The 12,241-nt window shown below is 42.2% G+C and overlaps 1 protein-coding gene across 22 annotated transcripts in view; it reads left to right on the top strand.

Moving 5' to 3' along the window:
• The window catches only part of ADGRL2 (adhesion G protein-coupled receptor L2), a 121,079-nt gene that overhangs the window by 84,682 nt on the left and 24,156 nt on the right, over nucleotides 1-12,241 (top strand). For 15 of the 22 annotated variants that reach the window (XM_027902382.1, XM_027902373.1, XM_027902367.1 and 12 more), the window contains 8 exons: nucleotides 922-1,218; nucleotides 1,765-1,868; nucleotides 2,710-2,895; nucleotides 4,521-4,559; nucleotides 7,440-7,623; nucleotides 9,412-9,534; nucleotides 9,789-9,994; nucleotides 11,085-11,258. In XM_027902382.1, the coding sequence (XP_027758183.1) occupies nucleotides 922-1,218; nucleotides 1,765-1,868; nucleotides 2,710-2,895; nucleotides 4,521-4,559; nucleotides 7,440-7,623; nucleotides 9,412-9,534; nucleotides 9,789-9,994; nucleotides 11,085-11,258 (1,313 nt within the window). The remainder of the gene's footprint in view (nucleotides 1-921; nucleotides 1,219-1,764; nucleotides 1,869-2,709; nucleotides 2,896-4,520; nucleotides 4,560-7,439; nucleotides 7,624-9,411; nucleotides 9,535-9,788; nucleotides 9,995-11,084; nucleotides 11,259-12,241) is intronic. The other 7 variants (XM_027902384.1, XM_027902376.1, XM_027902383.1 and 4 more) reach the window with 1 other exon arrangement.

Genomic DNA, 12,241 nt, shown 5'->3' with positions numbered 1-12,241 from the left:
GATTTAGAGAAGCTGCATTGTCCAGTAACTCAGAGTTCAAGGGCCTAGCAGAAGACGGGAAAAAAAGAAAGAAAGAAAGAAAAAAGCCAGAATTATTTTGTATGAGCTTATTTATTCTCAGCACAAGGATCTGTGCTGTCTGTGGTAGGAGCAGCTGCATCCTGGGCACAAGGGATGTGTCCTCAGCCAGTCCTGGGCTTCTGTCAGAGGTGAAACCAGGTCCTTGCCACCAGCTGAAATGAGTTGTGTCTTCGTACCTGTATCAGACAAGGATGTTGGGGCCCCAAACGCCCAGCCAGGAGGGCACCGTGTACGCGTGAGGCGCTGCTCCTGTTGGCAGCTAATCGGGCGTGCTGCAGCTCCCTCCAGCAGGATGACTGCTGGCAGGGAAGATGTTACCGTAATTATTGCCCTGGAAGGTGTGTGCTGGGTGACTGGAAGTTTTGGGGGCTGTTTTTTAAAAAATGGCCTCGTTAGTTCCGGCCCAGTGGCTTTGCTGTTAAAACTGGACCGCATTGTTTACGGCACACTGCTTCAAAGGATTCTGTCTGTTGAGTTGTTCCGGCTGCAGAAGTGATTAAGTAATCTTTAATTGCTTTGAGCGTGTTTGTTATGTACCGATAACACTTGCTGGTACTGCCTTTCTGCCTTTAGAAATGCAACTATCAGTTTTTATTACGGAAGAGATTGTTTGCAGGAGGTGCTGAAACATCACACCAGTGTGGGTTGGGAGTGAAAAAAGAAAAAAAACCTCAGTTATATCTTAAGCACCCAGAATAGCAATGAGAGTAATATTAAGATAAAGGAAAGGAGACTCCAGAGAATCCTTTCAAGCTACATAAATAACTTTTAAATAACTTTTTTTTTTTTGTATAATTCTAAGCCATTTACTTTATTATTGCTCCAATTTTCCCTGTACAGTGCCTACCACAGCAGTGACAATAACTTCTTCAGCAGAGCTGTACAAAACCACAGTGTCAACCACCAGCACCACATCCCAGAAGGGTCCCGTAAGCACGACGTCAGCTGGAGGAACCAAGGAAGGAAGCAAAGGACCCAGACCACCACCACCCGTCTCCACCACCAAAATCCCCCCCGTGACGAGCTTCTTCCCTCTGCCAGAGAGGTTCTGTGAACCCACTGAGGCCAGGGGGATTAGCTGGCCTCAGACACAGCGAGGGATGATGGTGGAGCGCCCTTGCCCCAAAGGAACGCGAGGTATTGCCTTTAAAAACGCGTCTCGATTTCAAGCAGATATTTCAGAAGCGACGTGCAGCTCTCTTGGGATGAATGTTGGTTTTTTTTTTAATCTCAGGCTGTTTGTCACGTGATTTTTTGGTCACTTGGAGAGGGCAGTATCTCCTGGCAGCGGTCAGTGGTCAATCTGCAGACGTCATCTGAGCGCAGCCGCAGAATTACCTTGTTGAGAATCCGGGTCAGATTTTAGGGCATTGCTTGAGGAATGTTGTGAAATATGCCTACAGCTGCCTTTCTCATTATTAGCTCCCCTCTGGACGAGCTCCAGGAAAAATCAAGGGCTTTTTTGTTTGTTTGCAGAAAACGTCTGGTACTTTTCACTGCCTTTTTTTTTTATTGCTCTTTGTAATCAACATTATTTCCTTTTGGTTTTGTCAATTATTGTCAACTGCTACCATTAGCAGCATTCAGAATGTAACGCTGTTTAGGAGCACAGTGTAGCCAAGTTCCTGAATGCGTGCAGAAAAATGGTTTCCCTTTCACTGTAGTTTTCTACATCTGTTGTAGGAACTGCCTCGTATCTCTGCGTGGTCTTAACGGGAATGTGGAACCCCAAAGGCCCTGATCTTAGCAACTGTACCTCACACTGGGTAAATCAGCTGGCTCAGAAGGTTGGTTGAAACCTTTTAATCTGGTGTTCACTGGTGATTAAAGATTTTAACTCTGAGCATTAATAATTCAGTGGGTTGAAGCTGTGTTTATTGCTCTGTGTTCATTTGAAGTAGAAGGAGTTGTGGATGCTTCCTGTGCAGAGCACTGGCCAGCAGTTAGGTCTGTGTGTGTGTTGTGGTGTGCCCTCTCTGAGTTCTGTAATTCAATCCATGATTACGACTCCTCATCACTACTGAAAACAGAGTAGCTTTGCTGATGTTCAAAAACCCAATGCAGTATTTGCTTAATAAATCAAATACTGTAAATCATCAAACAGCAAAACCTGTGGTATGCAGCAAGGGCTTTTGTTCAGTAAAAATTATACTGTAATGAATAGATTTTTGTCTGAGTGCATTGATAACGGTATGATTAGAGTGCAGAACCACTTCCTGTGTTTTCCCTCCCTACTGAGATTTACAAAGTTTATGAAAACTGGATAATTTGTTGTCAGTACCAAGCTACTTGTCTTTTGAATGCCTCAAGTGCTGGTATGAACAAATAGATTTCTTACTGTCTGATAATGGCAGTAAAATAAAAGTGAGGATGAATAGAAGATCTAGCCCAGAAGTCCCAGTCAGATTTCTGGTTTTGATGGCTGTTAAGAACTGCTTTTGTGTGTCATGGATCTAAGAACCTTTAATCTTCTGAGATAAAGAGAATGTTATTGGTCTCAATTAGTTACAGATTTCAGTGTATGTGCCAATGGTTATTTCACCACAACAAAGGTACACAGGGAATTGGAATTAGGAGCCTCAAGCAGAACAAGGGACCCTGCTGAGATAATACCAATTGTCATTTCAGATCAGAAGTGGGGAAAATGCTGCTAGTCTGGCCAATGAACTGGCTAAACACACCAAAGGACCAGTGTTTGCTGGCGATGTTAGTTCATCAGTGAGGCTGATGGAGCAGCTCGTGGATATTTTGGATGCTCAACTTCAGGAACTGCGGCCCAGTGAAAAAGACTCTGCTGGAAGGAGTTATAACAAGGTACACACCTCCCATCACCTCCTCGTGCTGGGATAACCATTGCCCTTGGGTTTTGTGTTCTTTTCCTTTCAGAAACATTAATCTGTACTTTGTTCCTGCATGCATACACTTCTGGAATAAGCATATAAGAGAAAACAGCAGTAAATACGCAGCAGAAAGTTGCAATTACCTTCTTTAGGGAATAAGATGTAATTCACAATAGCTGACTGGTCCTAAAATACATAGCTGTGTCCCATATTAAAATCTGGAAAGCATTATAACTAGTGTGAGGGAAATGAGTATTAGCTCTCAGAAATTCTGTAACAAATCAGCGTGTTTATCCAGTGATCCTTTTAACCCTGAACATGGAATAAAATCAGTGGGATTCTGCATAGGTGCAGGGTTTTATTTTGATCTGGCTTTCTGCAGAATAATAGCGCTTTCTTAGCCTTTTAAAGACACTGACATGGCTTAAAATTGATCTTTATAAGAATGCCTTAGTGCACATATCTAAAACGCGAATTAATGTTTTCTCTGGAATGATGTTCCAAGAAACATTGCAGAGAAAATTTATGTCTTTGTGGTTTAAATCGAAATTGCAAGTGTTATTACCTTTCCTCTTTTTCTCAGAGGAAATGCTGTGTTTCTCAGCCTCTTCCTTGCATCAGCCCAGTCAGCAAGCCACAGAGGAATTTTTTTTTCATCCTCCTTTCGAGAGAGATGAACTCCTCTGTTATTTTGGCAGTAGTTTTATTTACAGTCCCTAGCTGCCCTTAAAATAGTTTTCCCAGAGACAGATCAAGTGCCCACACAGGGATTTCCTCCTTTGGCCTTTTCATACCAATCTCACTCTCTGGACAGAAGGTATCCAGACACCCGTATAAAGGTTGCTGTGCTGGTTTTGGCTAGGATGGAGTCAGTGTTCTGCACAGTGGCTGGTGTGGGGCTGTGCTCTGGATCTGTGGTGCACACCGTGTTGTTAATGGAGAGATGTTTTGGTTTTGGTGAGCAGCACTGGCACAGCATCACGGCCCTCTCTGTACTGCCACACTGGCAAGGACATGGAGGGTGTGTGGGAAATTGGGAGGGGACCCAGCCACGACAGCTGAGCCCAGCTCACCCCAGGGATGTTTCGTCCCCTGTGGCATCCTGCTGGCTGTGTAAAGCTGGTGGGAATGAGGAAGAAGAGGGGGACAGTCGAAGTTAGGGTGTTCCCCATGAGAGTTGTGATGGAGCCTGGCTTTCCTGGGGTGGCTGAACACCTGCCTACCCTTGGGAAGCAGTGCATTCCTTGGTTTGCTCTGCTTGCATGCCTGGCTCTTGTTTTACCTGCTGAAATGTCTTTATCTCAGCTCGTGAGTGTTCTCACTCTGCCCTCGTGATCCTTTCCCCAGTGGTGCTGGTGAGGGAATGAGCCAGGGCTGTGTGGGACTGGCCACCTGGGCTTAAACCACAGCTGGGGAAAAGTGTTTCCTGTGGGATGTTTTTTTTGTAGCCATTGTGGACAGAAACTAGATTAATGTCCAGGCTGTAGTTCAAAACCGGGATTTGAAAAATCAGAGTGGTGGTGTTTTTTTTTTTTTTCCTATTTCTGAAGCTTTCCAGAATCTGTCTAACTTCTGATTTTCTTTTTCCTTATTAAAAAGCTCCAAAAACGAGAGAAGACATGCAGGGCTTACCTTAAGGTATCTCTCCTGTGCTGTCACCCTGCTTTCTCCCTGCTTCAGCAACCTGCCACGCTTTATCATCTTGCTGCATGATCCTATGTATTTCAGTCTTTGATAAATGTGTATTGTGCCCCATATCAACTTTACAAATGTTGGCTTTGCACAGGTATAACACTCAGAAAAAACCCCAAACTTACGATCAAAGTTTATACGTCTTTTACCTCAACTGGTTCGAAACACAAAGAGCAGAAAGGGTTATTACCTGAATTGGAAATAACAGCTATCTCATAACAAAACCTTGGGTAGGGGAAAAAGCTGACAACTTAAAGAAATTATTTCATCTTGGTAGAATTTTATATCAAAGACTGTTGAGAGTTGATTTGCTTGTGTGGAAAATGAACGTTATAGCTTGCTTTGTTCTTTGTGTGCCCTTATACCTAGCAAAATCACTCTTCCTTACAGTTCCAAGAATTGGTACAATTCAGTGACTTCAGGATAAAATGCAAAGACAAACATTTCTCTAACGTCACTATTGAGATGTCTGCCATGTGTCCCATTGACCAGGCTCTGTGGAAGGCATGTCAGCATTGCTGCCTGATTTCCAGTTCCTTTCATCAGCTGTAGAATGGTTGGTTGTCTGTACTGGCCAACTCCTTCTCTGCTGTACAGTGCCAGTGATGCCACTTCGCCCCTGTGAAGGAGGGAAAACAGTCCTGGAACACATCTGCCTGCCTCTGAAAAATTGTATTGCACATTTTTTCAAAACTTAAAGTACTGGTTTTTACTTGTACCCCTTGAGATGAAATGTAAGAATGATTTTTGAAAAGAACTTTGAAATATTTTGCAACATAGTAAAGTAATACAGACTCTTACTGAAGAGATATTTCTCTGTACAGGGCACTTCTGTCTTTTATCCTAAAGTCCTGGAAGTGGATGGGAGGTGTCCAGTTATGCAGAAATTTGACAAAAAGAGGCAAAGATCTGGAGAGAAATTAGGTTCTCAAATAAAGAAATTGTAATAGTTGTTTATTCTAAAGTATTTTTTGATCCTAAAGGGAAATCCAGCAGACATGGTTTGAGTGGGTTTGTGTGCTTCCTTTGCATTAGTAACCAGGATCATCAGAAGAGCAGTCACGGGGTTGCTCCATCCAGCAGATGTGTCACAGGGGCCATGGGCTTTTTGCCACCGTCCACTTGCCTCTGTCTGAGAGGAGAAGCACCTCAGAAATATTACTGGGCAGGTGATCATTTTCCACAAGAAAAATGCAGAGTTAGATTCTGCCATAATAAATAAAATAGGATCACATTAATGAACACACACCATCAGTGCTCTGTGGATACATGAGAACTGTAGCACAACCCTAATTTCCAACCAGTGTCATTTTCTGTAGGTCTCAAATGGGCTTCTCTGCTTAGATAAGACTAATAAACCTCTTGAAATTACAAATCAAAAGCTGACTTACGCTATGCAAATGAAGCAAGTTCCCACTTTGTGACAGAGGATTCATTTGTACCTCAGATTAGAGGCTCCAATCTGTATTTCTTGGTGACTAATGAATCTGGCCTCTGCAGACCAATTTCTGTTCCACTCTAGTTAATGGCTGCAGCAGTATCAGTGTGAGCATTTTGACTATTCTGTCTCCCATTAGAGAAAGAAAAAAGGCTTTAATGCCACTTCGAAGTATCTTCCACCTGCCAGGAAGGTCATGGTGGCTCACAGTGCAGACAGAAAGAGGATATTAAAATGGATTAGGCTAATTAATCTTGCTCTGACAATAGCCTTGACCAACTTTTTCTGTTCGTTTGTTTGCACGATCCAGCATTCCAGACCGACATCTTTCTGTTTGTACAGTGTCTTCTGTTTCCATTTCCAGTGCTTTTAAATTGATCAAACAAATTATATATATGCTTAATGACACATTATGAGCAGGTAAATGGGACAGAGTAAACAGGGTGCCTCGGCAATGCATGGTGTACTCAATGCACAGCTACATTATGCATTAATGTAAAAGCCTGCCTTCAATTGATTAACTGATTACTCTGATTGGATTATTTTGTAAAAATAATGTAATCATGTCACTGAATTATTCTTCTTCCTTATTTATTGTTACTTTATATGCAGCTTAATGAACCCTAAAACATGATGATAGAGTTGTTATCAGTAAAACTTTCTGAAGTGGCAGCTTTTTTTCGGCTTTTTTGCCTTCGCTGGTAACAGGGACAGTCAGTGGACATCTTGTTTGCTCTATTGATTTCCTTTTCTGACTGACCTTTGTGCAGGAATGGGAGTTGGTAATCTTTTTAAGTATCTATGAACAGGTACAGGAACAGGAGGGGGAGTGAGAGTGGCCAGGGCTAATTTATATCCACCGAGTCAGCTTCATTGCATGCCTCCTGTAATAAAGAAGGCAGTTTGTCAGAGACAAGTAGTTTATAGTGCTAGGGCTGCATTAGCTGGGCTCAGTTTCCAGAGGAGGAGTATTGTCATTTTAGCTAAACTGCAGAATGCTAATTTTGGCATTAGTATTTTTAAATAAAAGTTATACATTTTGACATTAACTTTAAAAGATGAAAGCTTCAGGCAAAACTTCTGGCATTTATTTTTGCATTTTTCAGCACATTAATAATACCATCTTTATGTCTGGCACAAAACAAGTCAAATCTGCATGTTTACCACTCAGAGATCACACGATGCTAGTGGCTAACTGCACTTCTTTTCACGCTAATCCAGCGAGAGGGTGGAAAATATTTTAATGTTGGAAATAGTGTTCCAGTGCCATTAAATCACAGTAAATCATTCTGACAGTTAAGTATTATAATTGTCACCAGATAACATAGGAAGTACTCCCCAGCTGCCCAGGGCAATCAGACCTAATGATAGTTTTGTAATGAATGCAGGCAATTGTGGACACAGTGGACAACCTGCTCAGGCCTGAAGCTCTGGAGTCCTGGAAGGACATGAATTCTTCAGAACAAGCCCATGCAGCCACAATGTTACTTGATACGTTAGAAGAAGGGGCTTTTGTTTTGGCTGATAATCTCTTAGAACCAACCAGGGTCTCAATGCCCACAGAAAACATCGGTGAGTAAACTTCTTTTCTGGCAGAAATTCAAGTGCTCTGCGTTGCTTTAGGAAACGAGGAGGAACTACTCCAGATAGCAGCACAGCCTCTGAAGATGAGCTGTGCAACACTTAGTGGAAAAGTGAACGCTCCAAAGTGACATTCTTCTTCACTGCCATTAATACAGTATAAAATGGAAAGCAGTTGATTTGCCACTGAAAAATCATTAGCAGAACGCAGGGATATGAGGAGTGCTTAAATGGCAGAGTATGGATTTTTTGAGGTAACTGCTTTCTGTAGAGCTGCAGAAAATGCTTTTCTGTTATATATAAACTGTTCATAATGAATTTAAATTACTTTTTTTGCAACGTACCGTGCCAGTTAAATATTTTAGGTGCTCCAAACGTAGGCCAAATGTTTATATTAAACATGACTGCCTTCAGGTGAAAACGTGTTCAGTGAACTACATCTCCCATAATGCAGAATAGCTATGCTTCAGAGACTGCAAAGGAGCTGAAGATAGTTGGAGCCTCATTTAGAATTTGAGTGGTGACAGAGAAATGAAGGGGTTTGGTATTAGAGATGTGCAAATATTGTTACACAGGATGTGCTAAAGCAAAAATCATTGCTATGCATAAAATTAAAATTCCTTCAGCTTATTACAGAGATTAATGTTGTCTCAGTGAGGTACAAGGAACCTGAAAGTCTGCTAATATGCAGAGTACCGAGGTAGAGGCTTGGAATACAGTACAGAAATTAGACTTTTCACGTTTCAGTGTCTGCATATTTGTAACTGCAGAAGATGGTTCTGCCTAGTTTTTAATTGAGTAGGAAGATACTGGGAAAGGATGGGGAAAGGTTTTAGAGTCCCTTATCAGAGTAACTGCACCAGTTGCTCCTGCAGGAACTTGGGTGGGATCACAGGTGTATGTTGGGATGTACCAGAGCAGCTCTGTGAGCTGAGCAGACTCTCTGAACTTCACTTCTTACCACGAGCTGCCTGCAGGTCCCAGTAACTCATTACCAGTGCCACGCAGGACTCAAGTCCCAGGGCACATACATGTATGGCTTAGAGAAAGAGAAGTCATTCCCTAATTTCATACCTTTTGTCAATCCAGTTCACACCTATAGTTAGACCAGTTTAATATAACACGTTTTGTCAACCAATTGTCCGCTCTCACCTCGATGATTTTATCTATCCAAAGGAATCCAGTGTTCGATGGCAATCCTATGAAAGTTTCCCAATATACAATGTGAACTAATAAAATGGTTTCCTATAAATCTTTATACAGATTTGCATTTAGGAAAAAAAATTAGAAATTATTTTTAGCTATGAATACTGATTTTGCTAAATGCACAGCTTAACTATTCTTAGGTATTCTTTGCTGACTGTTGAAAAAACTCTTTATATCAAAATCAATACTTAAAGTTTTAAATTTGTCAGCAGGGGATACTGCATAGACATTAGGATCTTCAAAACGAACATTTTTGTGCAATATATGTGTGGTATTTTGAATGTTTGGATGTTTTGGGGGCACAATTAGAAGGAGGTTCGATACCATGTTACCACTGTTAAAGCGCTGTCATTTTAGCAGTGTGCACTAGATTTAGTTAAAGAAGCTAGCTCTGTGTGATTGAAACGTGCAGTACAACTCTGCCTTACAGACAGCAGTGTGAGAAAACTAAATAAAGAGCGGGGGGAAAGATTGTCATCTGGCATATTGCAGTCTGGCCAAGAGACTTTCTCTGCGTTCTCCTTTTTTAACACTCTTTTTTTTTTTTTTTTTTTTTCCCTCTGGCCTGCTTAGTTTTGGATGTTGCAGTGCTCATTACTGAGGGCCAGGTGCAGGACTTGAAATTTCCTCAGGGCAGTAAAGGAGGCAACTCGATTCAGCTCTCGGCGAGCACCGTGAAGCAGAACAGCAGGAACGGTGAGTGCCGGGCCCGCAGCTCTGAACCACATGAACACAGCCTGCCTTACCTCCCCTGCTCAAATACCCACACAAAGCACAGCACAACCGCTCTGTGGCCTTTTCCCAAAGACCATGGGCACCTGGTCGTTTGTCTTCAAACCCACAGCCTAAAAATGCCTCCCCGTTTACCGACCGTCAGCTCACCGGAGCACGGGCGGCTGTCCTTCTGCAGCCCTCTGCGGCACAGCGACGGGATTGCTTGTCTCTTGCAGGGTCAGCAAAGCTGGTTTTCATCATTTACAAAAGTCTGGGCCGTTTCCTCAGCACTGAGAACGCCACCATAAAGCTGGGCAGCGACTTTGCCGGGCGGAACAGCACGATCGCCGTCAACTCCCACGTCATCGCGGCCTCCATCAACAAGGAGTCGAGCCGGGTGTACCTCACCGATCCCGTGCACTTCACACTGGAGCACATCGATGTGAGTCGTGCCAATGAATTAATGGGAAGGTCATAAAAGCAGCCAGAGAGAAAAGCAATGCAGAAAAATAACCCTTTTTTTTTTTTTTTTTTTCCCCCCCATTTGAATTTTAAATGTTGAGCTGGGTCAGAGACGCAAGTTGAGTTAAGTCTGTGAACATAAAATTAAATGAGCCTGGTTCAGTGATTATTAGAACTTAAGTGTATTCTTAATGAAAGCTAATTCAGTAATCAGCATGAAAATGTAAATGACTAATTTGTTTCTAACTGAAAATTAACTCTTACCTTAGTAGCAGGGTTGAAAGTAACTTTCAAGATTCTTGATGGTCTGATGTAACAACTTTTATTGACACTTTTGACTTTCAACATTACTTTTGGACCATGTTATGGATGCCTGTTCAAATTCTTTAAACTGCATTTATTCAGTGAAGAATAAATTATGATATCTTGGTTTGTTATACTTTGAATTTACATATATTTTCTTCATGGCATTTTATTAGACGTGTGTCTCTGCTCATAAGTTTGGCCCTTTCTGTTTTCATGTCTCACATGGGGGAAAGTAAATAATCACTACTGTGATGGAGAAAATATGGTTGGATTTTCCTCTCAATTTGCCTCTTCTTATAAATCTGTTTTGATTGTTTTTCATCAAAATAGATAGGCATTGAGGAGTGAACTTTTTCCTGATATCTGTTCATATGACTTTGGCCTGACCAAAGGTGAGAATCAAAGGAAAAAGACCCTATTTTCGAATTGTCAATTACAGGAAAAATATCTTCGGAATAAATTCACGGTCCTAATTTTCCAGAAAGCAAAAATGACTGTAATAAAATCGTAAGATAGAAATTGTAATTGTTTAAAATTGGGTCTGCAGTAATTGAGACTACACTTTGGAGTGCTTTGGACTATAAAACCCCTTTAAACTGGAATGTCTTCCTCGTGCAACACAGTCCGCAGTTTTGCTGATGGAAAACTTTATTGTCCGAAACGTGCAGAGTTTAATCTAAATTACCCTTTACACATATTAAACAACTGTTATTGCCATCTCAGTGTGCAAACCCCTCGTTTCGTGTTATCCTTTTATCTCCCAGCCCGACAATTATTTCAATGCAAACTGCTCCTTCTGGAACTACTCGGAGAGGACCATGATGGGATACTGGTCAACGCAGGGCTGCAAACTGGTGGACACAAACAAAACCCACACCACGTGTGCTTGCAGCCACCTGACCAACTTTGCCATTCTCATGGCTCGTCGGGAGATCGTGGTAGGTAACGTGTTCCCAGCCGCTGCCAGGGAGCTAACGTTAAAAGGTTTAGCTTTAAATTGTTAGCAGGACCCAAAACTGCTGAAGTTTCTTCAGTATTTATAGCTCCTATCCACTCTTTCCAAGGCACTTTGCTTTCTGTAGCATTTTTCTTCCTCATCCACGAAGTTATGAGTAAAACAACAGGAAAGAGAAGGAGAAGTTTTCTACAAGTCATATTTTAAAGTTACTGATGAACTCTACAAGCATTTTAAAGACTTCCCCCCAGTTCAGATGGAGAGTGTCTGTAGAGACAGCTGTGCATGCTCTTCCCTGGGAGTACAGGTGCCAGCTCTCCTCAGAGAGGAAGGTCAAGGAGCTTCCACACTGGTTGTTTAGGTGCCTGTTCATACTCAGAAATGTTGTTGTCTATATAAAGCAGTTACTGGATGTCAGGGGGCCCAGAGCACGCAATCTCTGCAGGGATGTGGGACTTCTCACACAGCCATTGCAATCAGAAAGGTTGCTGTGGTGACAAAAGTGATTCTGTCACAGCTGAAGCAAGGAACCTTCTTTAGCTGGATGTGAGGTTGGAGCCAGAATTACACCTGTAGCATGTTCTGCCTTTTATCCTGCTCAGTGTGTAAATCACTGCTTGCTTCTCTGCTGTGGAGCTGCAGGTCTGTAGGAACGAACATGAACTCTTACAGTGGGTCCCGGGGAAGGCTCTCCCTTCTCTTTGCATCAGAGCCGAGTGACTCTCTAGAAATGCGGTGTCTGCTGTATTCCTGCCCAGTTTACAGGGAGACAAGGAAGAGTAAAAATGCTCTCTGATTTGGATAAAACAGCCACATTTTTCTCTCAGACCTGCTCCTCTTCCACTTACCCTAATCCTGCTTTTCTGGGAGCTGACCTGAGACTGAGATATTACTGTGTACGTTTTGCCCATCTCATGGAATAAACAAGTAACTTTTCTGGGTGCTACCTGTGAAAATAGGTTTTTG

The sequence above is a fragment of the Empidonax traillii genome, unplaced genomic scaffold (genome assembly GCF_003031625.1).
Source record: "Empidonax traillii isolate 1590-97213 ecotype Southwest subspecies unplaced genomic scaffold, ASM303162v1 scaffold868:size279580, whole genome shotgun sequence".
Taxonomy (NCBI): domain Eukaryota; kingdom Metazoa; phylum Chordata; class Aves; order Passeriformes; family Tyrannidae; genus Empidonax; species Empidonax traillii.
Note: the sequence above shows the minus strand (reverse complement) of the source record. Positions and strands in the feature narration are given on the sequence as shown.